The sequence below is a fragment of the Pseudophryne corroboree genome, chromosome 4 (genome assembly GCF_028390025.1).
Source record: "Pseudophryne corroboree isolate aPseCor3 chromosome 4, aPseCor3.hap2, whole genome shotgun sequence".
NCBI classification, from domain to species: domain Eukaryota; kingdom Metazoa; phylum Chordata; class Amphibia; order Anura; family Myobatrachidae; genus Pseudophryne; species Pseudophryne corroboree.
Genome location: NC_086447.1, coordinates 328,085,059 through 328,109,371, shown reverse-complemented (window position 1 = coordinate 328,109,371; position 24,313 = coordinate 328,085,059). Strand labels below are relative to the sequence as shown.

At 42.5% G+C, this 24,313-nt stretch overlaps 1 protein-coding gene across 1 annotated transcript in view; it reads left to right on the top strand.

The window, feature by feature from the left end:
• Nucleotides 1–24,313, top strand: part of LOC134909484 (probable cation-transporting ATPase 13A4) — a 240,195-nt gene that overhangs the window by 104,113 nt on the left and 111,769 nt on the right. The window contains exons 9-16 of the mRNA XM_063916408.1: nucleotides 7,427–7,558; nucleotides 7,925–8,095; nucleotides 10,244–10,401; nucleotides 11,865–12,053; nucleotides 12,768–12,829; nucleotides 15,557–15,707; nucleotides 18,269–18,358; nucleotides 23,548–23,704. Coding sequence (XP_063772478.1) covers nucleotides 7,427–7,558; nucleotides 7,925–8,095; nucleotides 10,244–10,401; nucleotides 11,865–12,053; nucleotides 12,768–12,829; nucleotides 15,557–15,707; nucleotides 18,269–18,358; nucleotides 23,548–23,704 — 1,110 coding nt within the window. The remainder of the gene's footprint in view (nucleotides 1–7,426; nucleotides 7,559–7,924; nucleotides 8,096–10,243; nucleotides 10,402–11,864; nucleotides 12,054–12,767; nucleotides 12,830–15,556; nucleotides 15,708–18,268; nucleotides 18,359–23,547; nucleotides 23,705–24,313) is intronic.

The following is a 24,313-nucleotide window of genomic DNA, read 5'->3' as shown; positions in this document are numbered from 1 at the left end:
GACATTTTCACTGACTATATAAGGTTATTACTGGATAGATCCTTATGATACCACATGTGTATTTGGAAGACTGCTTCACATAAATCTGACATCACCTAAACTGCTTGTGCACATGGGGGAGGGGGACCCTGCTATCCTGTGTGTGTCCCTTATCCCTGTGCAAACCCCAGGTGTCTGCAGGGACATACCATGGGCAGTGTTCTCCTCACACTTTATTTCCTAGTCAGTCCATGCCGTAAAATTCCCCTGCCAGGATGGCATACCCTGTGAGGTCACATCAGTATGGGTGCCCCTTTAACGGGTGCGAGTGCAAGCACGCACTCACCCTGCCACCCAATCTCACAAAACGCAGTCGTGGATCCAGGGAGCTGCATGGGCGCACACACTGACTGCAAGCACACCAGCAAGCAAAAGTACTAGCATTACTAATGTGGGTCATATGTGTCAGGTGCATCACTGTGTGGAATTATGTGTATTATGGGCATTACTAATGTGGGGTTATATGTGTCGGGTGCATTACTGTGTGGAATTATGTGTATTATGGGCATTGCTAATGTGGGGCATATGTGTCGGGTGCATCACTGTGTGGAATTATGTGTATTATGGGCATTGCTAATGTGGGGCATATGTGTCGGGTGCATCACTGTGTGGAATTATGTGTATTATGGGCATTGCTAATGTGGGGCATATGTGTCAGGTGCATCACTGTGTGGAATTATGTGTATTATGGGCATTACTAATGTGGGGTTATATGTGTCGGGTGCATCACTGTGTGGAATTATGTGTATTATGGGCATTACTAATGTGGGGTACATGTGTCGGGTGCATCACTGTGTGGCATTATGTGTATTATGGGCATTGCTAATGTGGGGCATATGTGTCAGGTGCATCACTGTGTGGAATTATGTGTATTATGGGCATTACTAATGTGGGGTTATATGTGTCAGGTGCATCACTGTGTGGAATTATGTGCATTATGGGCATTACTAATGTGGGGTTATGTGTCAGGTGCATCACTGTGTGGAATTATTGTTATTATGGGCATTACTAATGTGGGGTTATATGTGTCAGGTGCATCACTGTGTGGAATTATGTGTATTATGGGCATCACTGTGTGCCATTATGCAGGGTTGAACTGGCCAACAGGGTACCCCCCCCCACCCCCACCCTCAGTGGTCCCCACTGCCTAAGAGTTTCTGGGTCAGATGCAGAACTAGCGGCAGTGCTAGGGGGCACCAGACAAAATTTTGCCTAGGGCATCAAATTGGCTAGGGCCGGCTCTGCTTATGTGAATAGTAACAATATTATTACTGTCTGCTAGTTTAGCATATTGTAGGCATACTACTCTGTCTTGCACACATAAAAGAAGAGATTTCAAGTTTAATTGTACACTTGTAGGGGCTGTCCAATTAGAGGTGAAAAAACATTGGGCATGAAAAAGGTAAATTTTTCACAATGGGGGTCATTCCGAGTTGTTCGCTCGGTAAATTTCATCGCATCGCAGCGATTTTCCGCTTAGTGCGCATGCGCAATGTCCGCACTGCGACTGCGCCAAGTAAATTTGCTATGAAGTTAGGATTTTTACTCACGGCTTTTTCTTCGCTCAGGCGATCGTAATGTGATTGACAGGAAATGGGTGTTACTGGGCGGAAACAGGCCGTTTTAAGGGCGTGTGGGAAAAAACGCTACCGTTTCCGGAAAAAACGCGGGAGTGGCTGGAGAAACGGAGGAGTGTCTGGGCGAACGCTGGGTGTGTTTGTGACGTCAAACCAGGAACGACAAGCACTGAACTGATCGCAGATGCCGAGTAAGTCTGAAGCTACTCTGAAACTGCTAAGAAGTATGTAATCGCAATATTGCGAATACATCGTTCGCAATTTTAACAAGCTAAGATTCACTCCCAGTAGGCGGCGGCTTAGCGTGTGCAATACTGCTAAACTCGCCTTGCGAGCGAACAACTCGGAATGAGGGCCAATGTTTCAATTTGGTTGCCTGTAAAAAAAATACATTCTCTCCCGAAAACTCACAGGTTCAGTGAAACCTGTGTGTTTTTGGTAGAAACAGCCCAGTTTTCGGATGAAAACGGGGCTGTTCCCGAGGATTTGGTAGTGCCTGCCTGAACCAGGTGAAACAAAACTCCTGATAAGCTGGTGGTAAGTAACCGCCGCTAATTGGATACTCCACTTGATTGGAGATAAAATTTATTTTTAGATTGCTGACGTTGGGAGCCAAAGCAACAGCAGTGATCATATAATTCATTGTTTTATATTATGTGACATGTAAAGCGGTTAATCCTGCTGTGCCACGTCTGCCACCTGCTTAACTATTAACTTTGTCCTAATTGCCTGTGAGCAATATTCCGATCTCCAGTCTCTACTGGGGAGGAAGGACAGGGAAGCTACAGAGACATGAGTGAGGGATCTAAAAAGATGTCTCCCCAAGCACACATTGCACAAAGCCACTTAAGGGCCATTTTGGGAAGAGATGTGTGCTGAGCAAACCACTCAGCACACATCTCTCCGCCCAGCACAGCGTGACCCACCCAGCGGGTGAAATGAGCGACCTGCTAGATTGAGCCTGCATGCAGACCAATCTAGCACCAGTGATAGCAATGCATGGGGCCGCGCATCGCTATCACTGTGGGGGGTACACATGGATTGATCACTGCTTAAAATCTAAGGGGCCCTATACACGGGAAAGATGTGTGCTGAGCGAACCGCTCAGCACACATCTCTCCCGCCGCTCAGCACAGTGCGATGTGTGCTGAGCGTGCGGGAGGAGACGGGGGGCCGCTCATTTCACCCTAGATTGGCCTGCACGGCAGGCTGATCTAGCACCAGCGATCTATGCTTAAAATCTAAGCAATCTAGTCAGATTGCTTAGATTTTAAGCAGCGATCACTCCGTGAGAATAAGAACTTCACATTTTGAAAGATTACAATCCTTTGGAGTGATTGTTCACAATTTGAAGAATTTGATTTGAAATTAATTGTCACAACTGAGGGCTGATGACCGTGACTGGGAGCCTCAGCTGTAGGGGCTGACGGGTACTTGAACTTAGGAGGAGCCATGTGACTCCTGGACATGCGTAAAGACAGTAGCAAGGATGCCCGAAGGCGTGACCACAACAACTGGAAATATCTTTCAGTGATTTTATTAAATGAAAAGTCAGAAAACGTGAAAAAACAACAGAAAGTCACAAGTGGAAATTTAGGTGTGCAACTGGTTAATACCAGTAACCTGGAATGTAGAGAAAAGTTCTGTAAACTGTAAATGAAGCTAGGGTTCGCTGGAAAAACTGTAAATGAAGCTAGGGTTTGCTGGAAAATTGAAATAGAAGCTGGAGTGCGCTGGAAAACTGTAGTTGAAGAGTGGCTGCTGGAAAGCCGGAATACAAACACAGGTGAATAAGGTGATGTTGTAGAGGGTTAATCACAGTGGTGTCGTGTTACCACAGAGTGTAACACAGAGGAGTCAGGCTTGAATGCAGGAGAGTTCACTGAAGAATCTGTAGAAGACTGCACACAGGAACCACTGGAGACAAATGAAGCACTGCAGAGAAAGTCCATGGAAGAACTGCTCACTGGAAACACTGAAGACCATTGAAGCACTGACATCCTTCAATGCTGGGACAGGCTATTAAACCCACAGGTTAGCAGGGATTGGTGGGCAATTAACCAGAGACCAGAGTGCAGCTGCTGTGTAATCAGGCTGAGAGCAGAGTGCAGCTGATTGGCTGAAAAGTAACATGTGATGAAAACAAACATGGCTGCGCCCATGTTTGAACTTGGAGGGAAAGACTGTTTGTAACTTGCATGTGAGTTTTAACCATGAAGCTGCCAGAATCATAGTAAAGAGATTTGAGACAATGAGATGCAGCATGCTGCACACAGACAGTGCAGATGGAATCCAGGCCTGGGACACTGGGACAGTCTCAGGAGGCATTTGGAAGGTAAATACTAATAAGGAATTACCTGGATCGTGACAGTACCCTCCCCTTTAGGAGTGGCCCCAGGACACTTCTTAGGCTTGAGGAAAATCTGGCGTGGAAAGCCTGAAGCAACTGGATTGCTAGAAGTCCTCCCAATCTTCTTCATCTGAAAGGACTGAGGAATAACCTGTAGAAGGTTCCTTCCTTGGATTAGAGGTACGAGAAAATCGTGCTTTTGAAGCTAGCACTCCACTAAGTCTTAAATTAAATCTTGTTCTAGAACGAGGACTTTTCATACAGAGATCTGTAGAGCTTTTTGGTAATTCTGGAACCTCTTCATGCGTGAAAGCATAACAGGAAAGAGCAGGACCTCCCATAATGTAGCTTGAGTCATCAACAAATTCACCTTCGGAACCTGAATTGAATCCTGATGAACTTGAACTGGCTGGAACCAGAGGAGTCTTTGGACTGACGGATAGGACTTGATTAGATTCGAAGGTGCTGGAATCGGCTGGAACCGAAGGAGTCAGAATCCGGTTGGAACCGGAATGAGTGGTATCCAAGTGTTCAGTTAGACCATCCTGGACCTGGTCCATGCTGGATGCCAACAGGGTGGTGCTCTCTGAAAATGGCAAACAGGAGTTCATAACTGCATCTGTAGCACAACAATTTCCATCTGGGAACTTGGCTCTGGATACTTCCCTTGGGGCTGAAATTTCGGTGACCCCTCCTGGGGTTGACGAATCAGACACCTCTCTCAGGGTTGTTTTCTCCAGCACCCCTCCTGGGGTTGACAGATCAGAAACTCCTTTTTGAGAAGACTCATATGCCCCTAGTAGAGCTTGAACATTGGATACCTTTCCTTGAGCTATAGAAACAGACGCCCCGTCTTGGGTTGCAGAATTAGATTTTCCTTTGGTGAAGAAAGTCTCATTAAATCTCTTTTGTTTCCCGGAATTGGAAATGGGGCTCCTGGACATAGGACCCCAATTGTAGAATTGGGTTTTTCTTTGATCAACTTTTATATTTTTCTTGACCGGCTCAGAAAGAGCTGGAGATTCCACATAGGAAGGTTTGTAACTATGAATGCTGTAATGTGGAGATCTATCCCACTTCCTCGGCTTACGGAGAGAACAGTCTTTAATAAAGTGATCAGAACCCCCACAGTAGAAGCAGAGTTGAAACTGCATGCGACGCTTGCGTTCCTCTTCAGAAAGTCTAGACCGTGGCTTACTCCGGAACTTATCTTTACTTGGAGCAAGGGGAAACGACTTGGACATAGAGAGATTGGCAGCTGTTGCATCTATGTTCTCAGCAGACTGTGGGAAGGCTTTCATGGAGATGGGAGCAGAGATAATAGGAGTATCACAGAGACACTTTGAAATAACTGGAACGATGCTAGAGAGAAGGTCTTGTAACTGAACCAACAGTTGACTGAGAGTCAGGACACTGGATGCCCCTGAACCATTAAGGGTTACTTGGATTCCATCCAGCCGGGTGGAAAGGCCCTGGAGACAGCGAAAAACTTGACCCTGTGCAGCCTCCAGAAGTTCTAAGCGTGCTGCAAGTCGTTGCATCGGGTTAAACGCTTGAGCCTGGTCTCCGGCCAGATCCATTAGGTCAGTGCTTACTGTCACAACTGAGGGCTGATGACCGTGACTGGGAGCCTCAGCTGTAGGGGCTGACGGGTACTTGAACTTAGGAGGAGCCATGTGACTCCTGGACATGCGTAAAGACAGTAGCAAGGATGCCCGAAGGCGTGACCACAACAACTGGAAATATCTTTCAGTGATTTTATTAAATGAAAAGTCAGAAAACGTGAAAAAACAACAGAAAGTCACAAGTGGAAATTTAGGTGTGCAACTGGTTAATACCAGTAACCTGGAATGTAGAGAAAAGTTCTGTAAACTGTAAATGAAGCTAGGGTTCGCTGGAAAACTGTAAATGAAGCTAGGGTTCGCTGGAAAATTGAAATAGAAGCTGGAGTGCGCTGGAAAACTGTAGTTGAAGAGTGGCTGCTGGAAAGCCGGAATACAAACACAGGTGAATAAGGTGATGTTGTAGAGGGTTAATCACAGTGGTGTCGTGTTACCACAGAGTGTAACACAGAGGAGTCAGGCTTGAATGCAGGAGAGTTCACTGAAGAATCTGTAGAAGACTGCACACAGGAACCACTGGAGACAAATGAAGCACTGCAGAGAAAGTCCATGGAAGAACTGCTCACTGGAAACACTGAAGACCATTGAAGCACTGACATCCTTCAATGCTGGGACAGGCTATTTAAACCCACAGGTTAGCAGGGATTGGTGGGCAATTAACCAGAGACCAGAGTGCAGCTGCTGTGTAATCAGGCTGAGAGCAGAGTGCAGCTGATTGGCTGAAAAGTAACATGTGATGAAAACAAACATGGTTGCGCCCATGTTTGAACTTGGAGGGAAAGACTGTTTGTAACTTGCATGTGAGTTTTAACCATGAAGCTGCCAGAATCATAGTAAAGAGATTTGAGACAATGAGATGCAGCATGCTGCACACAGACAGTGCAGATGGAATCCAGGCCTGGGACACTGGGACAGTCTCAGGAGGCATTTGGAAGGTAAATACTAATAAGGAATTACCTGGATCGTGACATTAATTAGTCCAGTAAAAAGGTAAATAATAATGAAAAATACAAATAAATATAAGAAGAAGTAGTACTAGACATAACTTCAATTTGCTGTGTGTATTTCTCAGATCATAATTTATTGCAACCTGCAGTCTACCAATATTCTTATGCCTTTTCCAAAGTGTACATTTTTATTTCATTACTTTCCTTTTAACAGTAAACTTAAATATAAACAAAACCCTCAATTTTGATTTCATCACGTTTCCTTAAACAAGAAAGATAGCTTACAATATCTAGAATAATGAAAGATACACCTTTACATTTAGCTAGTGATTAAGTTAATCAGACAAATGTAGGTACAGTACATAATAAATGACCGCACCTCCACAAATATCTGAAAGCCAAATACACTTTATTGTACTTTACTGTACTTAAGTGTATCTTTATCTAAAACCAAAGCGTGGAAAAGAAAACATTGCCTCAACATTACCAAATATTTACAAACATGCATTATAGCATACTTACTTAATCCCCCCCAGAATGTCAAGTAAACTCACAAATTTTGAGTGTCTCTCCCGCACTACGGGGAGAGTTGGCCTGTCTCCCTTATATCATATGCTCCCAATCACTTAATCTTGACCCGATACCCACTTTATAATGTTGGAAGTTGCAGCTTTTAAATGGTGTTGCAACGATGCAATTGTGGTACCCACACACACATACCCCCCCACCCCCCACCCCCACCACCACCACCACCACCACCCACACACCCATCCCCGCATTTCCCACCAGGCTGCCTCATTCCAATATGGGATGCATTTTATAGTGGGATATGACATAAAATATTTCCATGTTCCTGTTTTACGCCACTTTCTCTCATATTTTTATTTTTAGATAATGACGAGATGGAATCTAGGCACTTGGTTCCCGGTGATCTAATAGTCCTTACTGGTAGAAAGTTTTTCCTTCCCTGTGACTGTATCCTGCTGAGAGGTAGTTGCATTGTGAATGAAGGCATGCTGACAGGTAAATATGTCTGTGCTTTATATAAATGTTTGCAGTCTTGTTTGCTATAGTCATTAATTCTGAGAACTGTTAAACAGTTGACCTTACAGGTAGGTGAATGGCTCCAGGTGTAGAAGCCTGGAAATAATTTTGAGATTAAGTTGAAGATAATAATGCTGGGTTGCATCCATATTTCAGTTCATTCCATTGGCATTTACACACCCAATAATAACCCAACCTAGTATTTTGCCATGGGTGATGACACATACAGTAGTCATATGTGCACTTGTTCTTTCTTAATTAAAAATATATTTGAACAAAACACACAGTACTATACTGTGTCTTATCATTGCCTATGTAACACATAGATTGATGGTCTTCCATTAGGAGAAAGTATCCCGGTCACAAAAACACCTCTTGACCATGTGACAAGCTGCACTCCATGGAAAGTGCACAGCGGAGAAGATTACAAAAGACATGTGCTATTCTGCGGGACTGAAGTCATCCAGACAACGCCATCCGGTTCTGCTCCTGTAACAGCTGTTGTTATGCGCACTGGTTTGTGACTTATATCTGTAATACATTCTGAGTGTTTGATTCTGTGTAGAGAACTGTTTCAGATCTATTTACTAGTAAGAGATGAAACTCACTGGGGACATCTCCCTTCCTGCCTAATCTGGATCCTTTTTCATGACAAATAATTGTCGGCTGTCAAACATAGGAAAAGGGAAATAAAGAGCATTATTAAAGTTTGCTGTACTGACATTCTCTCACAAATAGTTGAGCTGCATATCTGTTCTTAAATAAACTAAAATAATCAGTTCAAAGAATATTAAAGCTATGTAAAGATCATATGCATTGAACAGTGTAATACATACATTAAATTCCCTTACTTCACTGAGTTGTCTAATGTAAACGTTAGGGCGAGTCTAATCTTCATACAGTGCAGTTATGTGTGGGCAAATTTAATGGTAGGAGTGGTGCTGCCTCATTATACCAATGATTTCAGTGCAGAATATTAGTAAATAAATTTTGGACAATGCTGATCTTCAAAGAGGAATATATATATATATATATATATACACACATATATATATATATATATATATATATATATGTTTCCCTTTAGGCACGAGCATTTGCCTAGTGGTGCCACGTGCTGAGGAAGGGGGGGGGGGGGGACATGGGATGCTTGTTTTGTTACTGTCAGTCTGAAATTTACCAGTTACTACAAAATATTCCCATTGTACCGTACCATACACCCAGGGCTGTACAAAGAGGGGCGGGGTCTGGGTACTGTGGAGGCGTGGCCATGTCCCTGTACCACAACAATATAAACCAATAGTGCGGTCACCAAAGCACATTGTGCAGGCAGCCGTCCTGGACCCACCACAGCCCAGCATACAGCAACGTGTGCAGAGCTGGTTAGAAAGGCTGCTTCCACTAATGGGTAAGACATTTGTGTGAAGGGGGCAGACCAGAACAAGCCTGGGCCCAGCAAAATTTGCACATGCTTCCCCCTCTCAGCACCCCTGCATGCAACATTTTGAATGGAGTGCAGATGTGTAGGACATGCTCAGGCTGCCCATATATGCTGTCCTATCTAGTAAATATGCATATATATGTCATTAAAAATAAATTAAATATATCTCATGCCTTGATTTATGATGATGATTATACTAACCTGCAAATTATGAAATGTGGACTTATAACTAAACAATTAAAATAATAACATTGGGGCGGTGGGGAGCTATCAATGTTGTGTCTAGGGGCACCCTAACACTTAAATCAGCCCTGCCAACAGTGGGGATTTTCTGAAATCGGCAAACTGCACACGTGCAGTTGCCACACCATGCATGCGCAGGCACAGACGTTGCAGTCACATCCCCGATGGATGAGACCACAATGTAATTGACAGCAGTCGGTGCTCGCAGGTCAGTGATGCAGCATTGGGGGACGGGACAGGCCAAACCAACTGACAGTGCAGCCAGGGTGCACTGTCACGGGTCAACCTTTGTTCCGATGCATCCGCAATGTGATTGCGCATGCATCGGGAGGTGGCCTCACACATGCCGGATGGCCCTCAGCATGTGAGGAGATGGACGCAGATCTGACTGCCTATGCAGCGATTTGCATCCATCTCTGAATAAGGCCCAATGTCTTTATTTACTTATAATAGTTCCTGGTAAGCACCAAGTACATTTAATTGCAAAGGACTGAATGAAGTTTGAAATATGAACACAGAACATTCTTAAGTTTATGTCTCTTCATGTTCAAGATTGTGATTTGTGTTTGATATTTGTCAGTTATAGTAAACAAAGTGTTAAAAGTATCCATAAGCTTAAACAGGGTCAAATCTGTTTATCTTGCTAAAATATTTTATTCAATCTAAAGTTTGAGAATTTTAGACCCAATTTGATTTAACCAGTTCAAGAAACACTTTTAATTTTTTTTTTAAAGAATCCCTCATAAGAAGCCCTCCACCTCTATTTGCAAATAAATGTAACCTGCTATCATTCATCAAGGAAGCTATGATGATTTATGGTTTATGCCTTAAAGCTCTTACAGCAAGCTTTAAACCATGCAATCACAGAAATACTAAAATCAGCATCTAGCATTCTACCATGTCAGATTTGTTTATACTGTACATACTGTATTACATAGTCTCAGTGGGGATTTTTGATTGTTCTTGGTGTTTCTATGCAGGTTTCAACACAGCCAAAGGAGAAATGGTGCGATCAATTTTGTATCCCAAACCTATGAATTTCAAGCTGTACCGAGATGCTACTAGATTTCTGATATGCCTAATTGTGATAGCCATTATTGCCTTCATATACTCTGTGGTCCTATTCACCGTTAAAGGGGTAATTTAACAAAAGTTCAAATCAGATGTTTCAGTTTATTAAATGAAAATGTCTATATACAACACTGCTTCTTCTGTCTTTCGAATCATCATTAAGTTGTCTTACAGCTCATTGGTCTCTTCTCTATTAAATGCATCTTATCATCTTGCAATGTTCATCTTCATAGTTTTATAATTAAATGTGTAATACAAACTTGGGCAAATTTTATACACTATATGTGTGTGTGTGTGTGTGTGTGTGTGTGTGTGTGTGTGTGTGTGTGTGCGTGCGTGCGTGCGTGCGTGTGTGTGTGTGTGTGCGCGCAGATGGGTCCACATTTATCTTGACCTTTAATAGGATTAACTGAGACTGGCCAGTCGGACTTAATCCCCTGAGGTAATAACTTAGAAGTACATTTACTAAGCAGTGATAAGAGTGGAGAAGTGAGCCAGTGGAGAAATTTCCCAATCAACCAATCAGCAGTTCTGTATCATTTTATAGTATGCAAATTAAAGATGTTACTTTAGTGCTGATTGGTTGCCATGGGCAATTTCTCCACTGGCTCACTTCTCCGCCCTTATTACTGCTTAGTAAATGTACCCCTAAATCCCCTGCTGTATTGTTCTCTGTATTGTATTGCAGTTGAGAACAATAGATGAAGGGTTTATGCCAATAAATCATGTTGTGCCTACTAGTCAAGATAACCATGGACCCATCTATGTGTATATATATATATATATATATATATATATATACACACACAGTAGAACTTGAGCGTCAAGCACGTATGTGTTCTTTGCATATTCTCATATGCATTACAGATGTCTACTCATACACCTACCATCTTTTCGTCATATGGCACAAGACACTTGACGCAACTTAGTCGCTCTGCCATTGGGAGCGTAGGATACTTTTTCCTAAATTTTGCATGTTAGTTGCATTTTAGCCTCATACAGAGCTGCTCACAGTGCAGCAGGAACACTAGGATAATACTTTTGTTGGAAAGGAATTTAGTATTACATGTGTTTAAAATTGCAGATCAAACATAACAAAATTTGGCGGGAGGAATGGACGAAGCCGCTCATACTGTATCAGAACCTTTTTACACAGATTTGAGACTTAGGGCCCGCTTCTGAGTCACATGCAATGCTAGTATTCACGGAGTTGAGTGAATTTTAGCTAATGAGCATGTGTAAAAACCCCTACAAATTCACAGTGCACATATGTCCTGATGCTGTGCTTTCAAGCAATAGTACTGTAGCAATTCAGTTTCATGCATGAAGAGCTGTATACTCTATAGGTAATATATGGAGCATTACTGGGCGGTGGTTGTAAGACAACAGGGGAGTGACAAAAAAGTGGGCATCTCAGTCCTTGTGTCTATATTTTGAATGTCTAAATATTGCCAAGTATACCCAACATCTGTAGATACCAACAACATTTTATTTTGTTCTATCTTTGTTTTAAAACGGTTTGTGTTTCAGGGAACTGTACGTGATATTATCGTCAAGTCCCTGATTGCTGTGACAGTTGCGATACCTCCCGTGCTTCCTGCTGCTGTGGCACTAGCCATCATGTACTCTCAGAAACGGCTCAAGAGGAAAAAAATATTTTGCATTAGTCCACAAAGAATCAATGTGTGTGGGAGAATAAATCTGGTTTGCTTTGATAAGGTAAGAGTTATGGTTATTCAACAACATGCCAACTGCTATCTCCATATACTGTATAAGTCCTGTCAGGCTCACCTGCAGATACCGAGGCTAGGCCAATGGTTCCCCAACTGTTTTGAATCACGGCGCCTAAGAGTATCAGCATTTTTTTCACTGCACCCCTAGGATAAAAGTTTTTTTACTGATAGATGTAAAAAATATTATTTAATTAAGAAAACCGTGCCTGCCTGTCATCCTTAGGTTCTGTAATGTGATAGTGGACAGTTTTTGCTTCTGATTGTCCACATGTATTATGATTATATTGTTCATTAGCAGCATTCAGCAGCAGCATGGTGTCCGGTGCCTGCAGTACAGCAGATAGGGTGACCCCAATTTTGGCAGGCTGGAGTATGCAGTAGTGGGTACACACTACACAATGTGCACAATATGTCAGTCTGATCCACAGGATTGGATGACATATCGCATACTGTGTACCCGGCCTAACACTAGATTAAACATTGGAAAGTGTGCTATGGAATCCCAGTCATGCAAAAGATATTTTCAGATAGAGTGCTAAAGAGCGTATATAATAAAAGGTAAGAGGGAGATTCTATTTACATATTATGCCTGTTTCAGGTAAAACAAAATGTCTACAAAGAAGGACTTATTTTTAATCTAAAGTAAATAAGTAAAACTAGTGAGCCCTGACATTCTGTTATTTACTTTGCTTCTTCTTAGACTGGTACTTTAACAGAGGATGGCCTTGATTTATGGGGGGTTGTTCCGTCCAGTGAAAGCAGGTAATTATGTTTTAACTGTTAAAAGTAAAGTTTATTAAAGTGTTTCATCTGGATCTGAATAGTAAACTGAAACAGCTTAAAACCCAAATGATCCATTTTTAGCCATTTATATTGGTAATCCGGATGATAGATAGACAGTGTCTTGTTAGACAGTCAATAGATAGACACCATATGTTAGCAGGGCCGTCTTAACAGCAGTATGGGCCCCTGGGCACAGCAATGTACTGGGGCCCCTACCCATCCTCCAGGGGGGGGGGGGGCTATCAGCGGCTGCTTTGATGTCCTGCGGGGGTAGGGGGGTTCTATCTTCCGCTCAGCATGTAGAACCTGGAGCAGTAATCTGCTAATTACTCCTTTACTGCACAGATGGGGCAGGATGGAGATCACTAAACTGTAGAAGGTGGCATTGGGCTGAATGAAGGGGCCCGGTACATAACCTCCAGGGTGGTAGGGAGTGTTTAATACACAGGGGCGGTGTGGATAGCGGAGTGGGCTTAATATTCATCATTTTCTGGTGAGAGAGCAGCTTGCATGACTGTAGATATCTCAAGTTCCTGGAAAATGATTTCTTAGATTTGAATGGGATAAAAATGAGAAAGTCTCACCTGTCAGGAAGTTCTGGGGACTTGGGGATCAGAGTTCAGGATCCAGAGCAATCCACCAATGAAAATATAAAACTGCATCCCAGGCGTGTGGAGCTGGAGCAGGGACCAGCTGCTTGAAGGCTGATATCTCTGGTTCTGGACATAGTAGAGACAAGCTGCCAGTGTCCACCAAAAGTGGAGAGTCCCAGCTTTTGAAATGTACCCTCAGAAAAACTCTGCATCATACAGAGCCCGATATATCTGGCTGGCAAGAGCAATTAACAGGCTTGGATGGGGATCACTGCTTTGAAGTCGGATATCTCTGATTCCCTATGGCCGATTTTCAAAAATTTGGTACCTCTGGAAAGAGGGGACCCTCAGCTATCAGCCTAGGGCCCTTATACTCCTGGGGCCCTTGGGCAAGAGCCCATTGAGCCCATACGAAAAGACGGCCCTGTATGTTAGACAGACATTAGGTCGACAGGGCCAAAAGGTCGACAGGATCAAAAGGGTGACATGAAAAAGGTAGTCAGTACAAAAGGTCGACAGGGTCAAAAGGTTGACATGAAAATGGTCGACATAAAAAAACAGACCTTTTTTTAAAAAATTATTTACATGTTTTCGGACTACTTCATACCTTCTCTATCCATGTCGGCATAGAGTTGGTTATAAACCTTGTGGCTAGCGCAGCGAGGGTATGCCTTTCTACAATTGGGGGACCCAGATAACAAAACTATCCACACAAACCACAAAAATGTGTCTACCTTTTTTGTCGACCATTTTCATGTCGCCCTTTTGACCCTGTCGACCTTTTGTAGTCTACCTTTTTCATGTCGACCTTTTGACCCTGTCGACCTAATGTCTATCTAACATCTATTGACTGTCTAACTAGACACTGTCTATCTATCAACCCACACCCATAAATTGAACAATAATAGTTTAGAACAGACATTTCATTGGCTGATCTAAAAGATTAATGTTAAATATCTCAGTCTGAGGCTCATTTCCATTCTTCATATCATGACTCTGTCTTTAGAATTCAGTCCTGTTCTAACTAATACACTCACACGAGTGGACAGGACTCTGCCTCCAGAATGTTCTGCACATCCAATTCCTCAGGGCTGCCATCATGGGGGGACTGCTGGGACTCCAGTCCTGGACCACAAGGGGGTCCGCATGGCAGCTGTGTGGATTGCAGCATACCACAGGCTTCCATAGGGGGACAGCGCTGGCAGCATTTCGTATTTGGAGCCAGCTGCAACCCAATTGGAGCTCACAGACCAGCAGCCAATCAGGACAAGCCGCAGCGACAGCTCCATATTGGCTATTGGTCCGAAAGCTCTGAATACAGCCAGCACTGTCCATCTATGACTGCCTGCTCCAGACTCTTTTCTTGTGCTGCTGCTGTGGTCCCAGACCACCACAGTCGTGCCTAGGGGTGCTACTGATGTCCTGTGGCCTTGTCCTGTCAACCGGCACCCAGAATGGTAAATTGTGGAAGGTGTGGGTGTGAGGGTTGGTGGTGGGGACCCTGTCTCTTCTTCAAGGACGTGTGGTGAGGTAAATTTCCCAGGAGGCACTGGTTAGTACCAGAGCCAGATTTACAGACAATATATGAGCCAAATGGTTCATGTGGGCATAATACAAAGGGGCAGCAGCATAAAACTCCTGGAAATTTGGTGGATTTTGATCAGAGATGGGCGGAAAAGATAAGCCCTCACCTGCCATAGACTTTTTACTCCAGAGATTTGACACTAAAAATGATTAGAATAATACATAGAAGATATTTTTAACATATTCTTTGTATTTTTCATATACTATGAGTTAAAATGCTAGCACAGATGTTAGTATGACAGGAAAGGCTCTGCATCACCTGCCTCACCCCACCACACATCACTGCTCTTCTTGTAGTCTTAGGCCCTACAAATTCGGATGGCAGCCCTGTCTGTAATATTTTATGCTTTTCTGAATATTTCATTTGATTGGCTATTGGTTGTAATACCCTTGTCAACTTCGATACTGAAGACAGTCATTATTAGCAGCAAGTGAAGACTGACCCTAGTCAAATGCATCTAACATGCACTAATGTTTGTGAGGGTTTTTTTGTGGAGAGAACCGACTCATCTCTATTTCTCATGTTCAGATTTCAGAAAGTTCACATGTTTACAAGTGGAAATAGTTTGGCGTGGTGCCCACTCCTAGGGGCGATGGCCTGCTGCCACTCACTGATAGTTCTGGATGGAAAAATTCAGGGAGATCCTTTGGACCTGAAGATGTTTGAAGGCACAAATTGGGTAATGCTGCCATCTAGTGGATGAAATACATAATGCTATTCTATCATTGCTGTTAGAAATGCTATTCTTTGAAATATGTATTTGTCCGCTTTCTTATTTATTTTTACATCTACAGTTTATACTTATCAAAATCAAGTTTTACTCTCTCCACACCACAGTACCTATGTACCTTGTGGCTGTAATTTATACTGTACATTACAGTGAGTGCAAGCATAAGTGCAAAATAGGACATACTGTAACACCACCCTTTTCTCCTGCAGCTGCTATATTAGGATTGTTGTGATTTTATGTACATATCTCTCTCCTTCTCCCGAGTTGGGATGGTGAGTAGTGCCTTTAATTGTCGCTGCCCTATCTAGTTTGGGATAATTGGAAGGTATGGTTGTTTCTACTCGGCAAAGGACTCTTCGACCCCTAGCATTGTGGCATCTGACTTAAGAGTTTTTTGTTTTTGCACAACTATAAATACTGTATATATTCTGATAGTATAATTTGCATGAGGTAATGGCATGCTGATTCTTACTGGTGTTTGTATAAGAGAAGCTGTACAATAGGAAACATGTTAATATTCAGTATTTTGTAAAAAAAAACAAATAGATTCTCTACATAATTCCCATTTTTCATGTGGCTTAATGTGCAGCTTGCAGAAAGTACAAATTTGTCAAAGACAAAATCAATACTTCAAACTACTGATGAAAACATGAACTGTGGGAGTACTTCAGGGTCGGAGTTCAGAACCACTGATTTAGAAATTCAAAACAACTCTCAGAAATTAATACAATTACTACTGCTACTACTCAGGGTCGGACTGGCCCACAGGGGTGTAGGGAAAACCACCGGTGGGCCCCACACCCTCCTCTAGGGATCATATTTTGCACTTGAATTACACATTATGAATATGTTACATTATACTGCACAGGGCTATGGTGTACTTTCTACAGTGTTATTAATCTGGTACATTATCATACATGCACTAGCGGTATTTGCTATATATACTGTATGTATCAAGGGGCTCAGAATATACACTACTGTTTAGCCAAGCCTCTAAGCATGGGCCCCTATCACTGCATTTCCCCGGTGGGCCCTCCATACCCCTGTCCGACACTACTACTACTACTAATGCCAGTGCCGTAACTAGACATTTTGCGCTGTGTGCAAGGCACAGCATCAGCGCCCCCCTATATAAAATGATGCCAGTGCGCGCTGTAGGCAGGCAGAGTCCCCTTTTTACACAGTAGGTAGGGTCCCCCTTTTTATACATTAGACAGGCAGAATCCACATTTTAACACATTAGACAGGCAGTCCCCCTTTTTTCTACATTAGACAGGCAGAGTCCTCATTTTTACACATTAGACAGGAGCAGTCCCCCTTTTTACACATTAGACAGGCAGATTCCCTTTTTACACATTAGACAGGCAGTCCCCCTTTTTACATATTAGACAGGTAGTTCCCCTTGTTTCCACATTAGACAGGCAGAGTCTCCCATTTTTAGACATTAGACAGGCAGAGTCCCCCATTTTTAGACATTAGACAGGCAGTCCCCCATTTTTAGACATTAGACAGGCAGTCCCCCATTTTTAGACATCAGACAGGCAGTCCCCCATTTTTAGACATTAGACAGGCAGTCCCCCATATTTAGACATCAGACAGGCAGACCCCCATTTTTAGACATCAGACAGGCAGACCCCCATTCTTAGACATCAGACAGGCAGTCCCCCATTTTTAGACATTAGACAGGCAGTCCCCTATTTTTTTATTTTTTTTTACACAGACAGAGGGAGAGAAGGAGAGGAGAGAGTGGGGGGTAGGGGGGAGAGAGAGAGGGAAAGAGAGAGAGAGGGAAAGAGATAGAGATAGATAGATAGATAGACAGAGAGAGAGACTTGCCTGCCGTCGGGGGAGCCGCCACTCTTCCTGGGAGCCCACAGCATGGAGGAAGTCACCTCTCTGCTCCTAGATGCCGCCGGCGCCGTGAGATAACAGCGTCTGGGGCGGGGGGGGTTCAGCGGGGGAGCAGCTACGCCATTCAACAGCGCCAGGAAGACCACAGCGCGGAGACAAGAAGCTACAGCGCCCGGCGGCCAGTCTATATTACACGCTGACAAGGTTGCCGGGCGCTGCATCTTGTCGGCTGCACGCTGGTTTCCCTTGTGCGGCGCAGCCCTGTGCGACGTGTGTGGGTCAGCGGATGCACCTACAGCGCAGATGCGCTGTGGGCAACGCACCGTTGGCCCACACGTAGTTACAGCACTGACTACTGCTACTACGCCTCTTCCTCTTCCTCTAAATCGTGACAGTGTGTTCATGGTACAGGTAGGAGTATACATATTTAATAGTATTATGTCTAAAGAGACAGTGATTTCTATAAGATTACAGTATATTAATTCAAAATATTTTTTCCTAATATTACATTGTTTAGTAATGCTAGTGTTTAGTTGTTACAATTTAGTGCAAATTTTGCAAATGAATATAATTTTGTTCAGATGATTCTCACATTATAAACTATTATACACATCTACATGACCAATACACATCTGACAATGTATTCAATGTTTCTCTAGGAAATAGATCAAACATATCAGGGGGACCATCCTGAGGATAATTCAGGAGCGCACCATCTAGTTGTGAGACCAGTACTTGGCTCCAGTATAGTAAGTATCATAAAGTGCAAAACTGCTATGGGCACACGTCATACATATCCCAATAAAAACATATAGTAGGTCAGTAATTTATGTTTCTGTAATTTACACAGGGCCACAGTGAGTTGGGTCGGACCTGGGTACTTTTTGGTTGATGTTGCCTACTTATGGGAGGTGTGGTCACAGTGTCAGTAGCCTCCCTTGCCCCACTGCAGTCCACCAGCACACAGCAGCAAGGCCCAGAAATTAGTACCTGCTCCCTCTACTATCGGCAGCCCTGAATTTACATATGTATCATACATTACAGAAACGTGCAGGAAACCAGCAGTTATCAAAGGTCTATTTCCATAGAGACATAGGATAGGATTTACTAAGCCATATTATGGTGGTTTGATTTACCCCTCCCACCAGTTATCCTCTTTAAGGAGAATTTCAAATGAGGCCAGAAATATATTCCCATTTATTCTTCTTAAATGCTCTTTGTCTTTCTAATGCAATAATCTTATCACTTGACTAATGGGACATACAGAAGATGTTCATTAAGATACAGTAAGTCAAGATTGGTCCTGAACCAGATTGTGGTTTTATCTCATTCATGGGTATATTGGGGAGTTACTCTACCTCAATATAGAGACTCTTCTTCCATCAATTAACTACTTCCAGGTTTTTTTAAAAACCACATCTTTGAATCAGCACTCAATCACCCGGACGTATTATGTGTTCATGGGCTCTTCCATCATATATGATCTTATTTTTTAGTCCCTATTTCTAACCAAAGATTTCGTCAAATCGGCGCATGATTTGACAAAATCTTTGGTTATATCATTTGTTTGGGATCATTTGTGAAGGTTCCTATCTGTTTTGATTGGCTGCACTATTTTTCTGGCAGCGCATCTATTCACCTTCCCCCTTTTTTGCAGTCCCTATTTCTAGGCAGCCTAATGAGCAATTCGATAAGCTTGTTTAGCTCCTTGCATAGCTTTTCCACATTTCTAGTGTGTGGTAAGAAGAGTGGATCAATGGATGAGTGACCAATATATACCAGGGGAATCTATCTCTGCTAAACATGAGTGCATAAAGGGAGTTATTAGTGACCTCATTCTTTCTGCAATTATAAGTATGAATGAGCAGACAAATATACAGACTCCACTGTGGAATACTACAGTGTAGACGAAAGGTACCCATCATGTTAAGCAAGTCCTATTAAACTGTTTGGGTTGGAGGTAACCCTGGGATAGTAGGTAACCCTAGGGTAATGAGATTTGTTGATCCCACAACATGTACACTATCCTTATATTAACTTACTTTCTAAATTCTTCCCCTGAATGTAACCTAGCAAGAAGCCCATAATGAGTAAGGAAGTTTTCCATTAGGATTTTTGCCATGGTAGGCACCCACTGATTCTTGGTCTTCTACACTTTAGAGTATCATGTAAAATGATCAGTAAATGATCAAAATATTACAGGTTTGTCCTTTGACAACTTCCAGTGCCAGGAAGTCCACGACAAGAGCTAAAGTGCCATTATTGAGCTTGTATGTAAGGACTTCTTCAGTATGCAATTTCCACAGGATTTACAGGATTTTAATATTTCCACCTCCATACAGGGCCAATGGAATGATCAATAATTAAACTCCCCTGTATGTTAGACATACAGGGAGGTCAGTACCAAAGTTCAGTACTCTTTGGGAAATACCAGTTTTAATCTGCTTCGTGAGCAATTTAGCTTTACTAGATAAATTGGATCTATCTCTAGGGTAGGAATCCTTTTTTTAGTGTACAAATTAAACATCCCAAATCAGGGTCATGTTATTTTTTTTGTAATCCTCCTAAATCTACTTGACTCAGCCGACAATAGGTCATTGATAACAGCTTGCCTAAGACCCTAAGAACACTGATGCAAAGGGAGACAAATTACCCTTACATTGTGACACAAGCTCTGTACATCAGGGCTTCTACTAGGCTTTCAATTTCCTGGTTAGGCATTATCAACAAGGACTCAGCATCTACATTGTTTAAATTTAATCTATATTTCTAAGAGATATTACATAAAGCCAACACTGCTAACCAGTGGTGTCCTGTTGCATCTAACCTGACAGTAGTTTGGGCACAATGTGAGATGATTATTATTTGTTTGCACCACAAAGGTGACTCCATACCAGTAATCATAAAATGTAGTTCATGCACAGGATATGTCTTTTCACTACAGGACAATCTAAGGTTAGTGTAAGATACAGGTAACAGCATAGCCTGCTGTAGATATAATACTAACACAATCATAAGATGCATCAATATGCAGGAAAACAAGGAGAGTAGGGTCTGCATTGCCTAACACAGGAGCATTAGATAGCACTTTAATATCAGAAAGGTGTCTTCACAGGCTTGTGTCCATCTACATCCAAATTTTTCATTTATCTTAGGAGATAAATAAGGGACACTTTTTTATCATGAAAACTTTCCTGGGAAATGGGAAACCCATAGTCTACTTATTAAGGGTCCAAACTACCTTACAGTACAGCAGTAAAAATGGCAATAATATCCACAATGTCCTCAAAAGGATCGCAGGTATTTCAAATTAGTAGGCCAGGGCCACCTATTGACAGTCTCAACCTTGTAAGTACTGTATGAGTTGCAAACCCAATCCGCAATGAAAGGACATTTGTTAGATGCCCCAAGGGTATGGTCTGAAAATTCTATTGATACAATATTCTGGAGATAAGGATATACTCACTGAAACCCCATATTTCTAATCCAGGTTAAAGGTTCTATGGGTATCTCTGGAATATTTTTTGAAGAACCATTGCTCATACATGATGGATACCTGGTATATTCACTGTGCAACATAATTATAGCACTCTATCTGTTTACAAAAGCTGTAATCTCCATCAGAAATTACATTCCAGTTTCCACAAATCCCCATACACCTATTGGAAATCATCCACTTTAGTTGACACCAAGATATTTATTTTCTTTTTTTAATGTCCTCAATTTTGTTCTCTTATTAGCCCTGGTTGTATATTGTATGTTACTTCATTTGATCCCAGTGGTGCCTCCAAGTGAAACCCAGGCTTATACAAGACATAGCTGGTTAAGCCAGGTTATGAAATCTCCTTATCAGGGGTGGATTGGGAGCTAAAAGTTGCCCTGGGAAAATTTATAGAAGTGATCTTACAAAGGCAGCACCAAACGTGTAGCATGCTGTACAGCCAAGACAGCGGCACCCCTTCTCCTGAGATTTCCCAGAGTGTGTATCTCCAGCATCAAGGGGAAAGTTAAAAGGAAAAATTATATCTTTTTTTTCCATATAACACTCATTATATGCCAATCACCATTCACTCAATTGTACATGTTAGCCAGGAGGGCATACATTACCAACACTAGATCATCCACAATCACAAAGCCTAAGTGGCAAAGTAATTTGCATATATATAAATTATTTTGCTACTTATTTATTACGACTGTAAATTATCTAATGTTTGAGCTATCCACCTGTTTTCATTCGCCCAACTGACATACAGAACCAAATTAAGTGACCAGCACACAGCAAGTTTTATAAACACAAAGTATATACACTGCCATGAGATGATGGATGGCAAAGATGGAATAACAGATTTGAATGGGGACAATGCAGTGTGTGAGTGTAATGAGTGTTGTCTAGCTTCTGTCATGTGGGGTGCGGGGTCACATGTCAACAAAAATAAACAGGCCTCAACACGTCGGGCCACCTGGAATCTTCCCGATGAGCCCTTTGGCCAATCTGCCCTTGCTCCTTACCGTTGTCGTCTGTAATTGGTGCATCCACCCAAGCCCTCCCAAAAATTTTACTTTGCCTTGTTTTGGCTAGGTAATACAGTACCTAGAAATAATAGGTTAGTGAATTACATGTCACTTCCTTCACAGTAAATGGACACAAATACCTTTTGCATACTGCAAGTTTTAAAGATTCTTTATGTAATAAGAAAAGCCATGCAGATTTAGTAACATCTATGCTTCAACACACACACACACACACACACACACACACACGCCAAAGAAAAAACAGCCATATTGGTAACAACTATCAGCATACTGCAAGGATCTGAGTACCCAATTCTGCTTATCCAACCTGGAGCTATCAAGAGGACTGCGTAGATGCTTATGTCATATGCATTATGCATATGTTATATGATGGAGAATCCGGGACTACTGGATATCTAGGAGAGTCTATTGTAATAGGCCAGATGTCTGTTTAAGACCTGCCCTTACAGTTATGATAGGTGTGCACTATTGCATGGTCGAAAGAACAGGGACTTCTTCCTCCAATCCAAAACAGCATCCATAGAAGCTATCAAAAACTTCCTGATAGAGCAACTGCGGTATACAAAAATGTTGAAGAGGAATTCACCAGCTATGAACACCAGCAACATCGACTTTAGGAGCTAACCCCCGAGGACCAGCTTTAGCAAGACCCGAGGACCAGATCAAGTAGGCATATACAATGCCTCAAGAAGACTACTATCTTCCATAGAGGAGTACTGTTAAAGAGGTAATGTAACTGTAACCTCACCTGTATGCCAGAATGGCAGTAAGCCAAATTTACGGCACTTGTCTAAGGGGTGAGGCAAGAGGTGGACACAAGGAATTCTTCAACTTTTGCTACCAACCAGGACAGTTAGTATTATGAAGGCCCTCAAGAAGGTCAGGCAGGTAGAGCTGGTAGAAATCCATGACATGGCATGATTAGAGGGTTCTTTAACATGCAGGGAGGCTAGATGTAAGTGGACACCTCTGTATGTCTGTTTGGATGCAGCTGGAGGCAGTAATCCTTCAGGAGAAGGATCCCTTTTTTCCTCCTGCAGCCTGTCCTCCTTTTCTAGTAAACAATATATTAGCAGGAATGTTTCCCCCACTGACCTTCCCTCAGATACGGGTCCAGACTCCATACCCATCTTATGATGAATGGCTAGGAGGCAGCACATCAGTTCCATTTCCCCCCTATTCCTCCTCTGCTACAGAAACACACTTCAGGAGGTAGACTCCAGCAATGACTACCTTTAATCCAGGACCTAGGCAGATGAACTCTGCTCCTGGGAAAGGTACCTCACAACTGCCTAACGGTCCGTGAGTTCCTTCATTATATATAGTATAAGGTTTTTATAGGGTTTTTTTATTCTTTGTTCACACTTAATGAATTATTACATTTAACATACAATTTTTCTGCTAGGTCCCTGAGAAAGGACTTGCCATCCTACAACAGTTTCCCTTTTCCTCCAGTCTCCAGCGGATGTCTGTGATATCTCAGGTTATAGGAAGTGAAGAACACTTGGTATTCATGAAGGGGGCACCAGAAATGGTGGTACGGTTTTGTACTCCAGAATCAGGTAATATTTTTATTTAACATTTTTTCTTGTTGATATTACGAAAGTCTATAAATAAAATGCTATATGGGTTCAACAGCCTAAGAGATAATGATACACTGGCATAAATACTTATTATATATTACAATATCACATATTAAAGAACAAGGGCCCTCATTCCGAGTTGTTCGCTCACTAGCTGCTTTTAGCAGCTTTGCACACGCTAAGCCGCCGCCTACTGGGAGTGAATCTTAGCATAGTAGAATTGCGAACGAAAGATTCGCATAATTGTGAAAAGAAACTTCTTAGCAGTTTCTGAGTAGCTCGAGACTTACTCTGCCACTGCGATCAGTTCAGTCAGTTTCGTTCCTGGTTTGACGTCATAAACACACCCAGCGTTCACCCAGACACTCCCCCGTTTGTTCAGACACTCCCGCGTTTTTCCCAGAAACGGCAGCATTTTTTCGCACACACCCATAAAACGGGTTTGTTCAGACACTCCCGCGTTTTTCCCAGAAACGGCAGCGTTTTTTCTCGCACACCCATAAAACGCCCAGAAACACCCACTTCCGCCCAGAAACACCCACTTCCTGTCAATCACACTCCGATCATCAGAACGAAGAAATTTCTTCA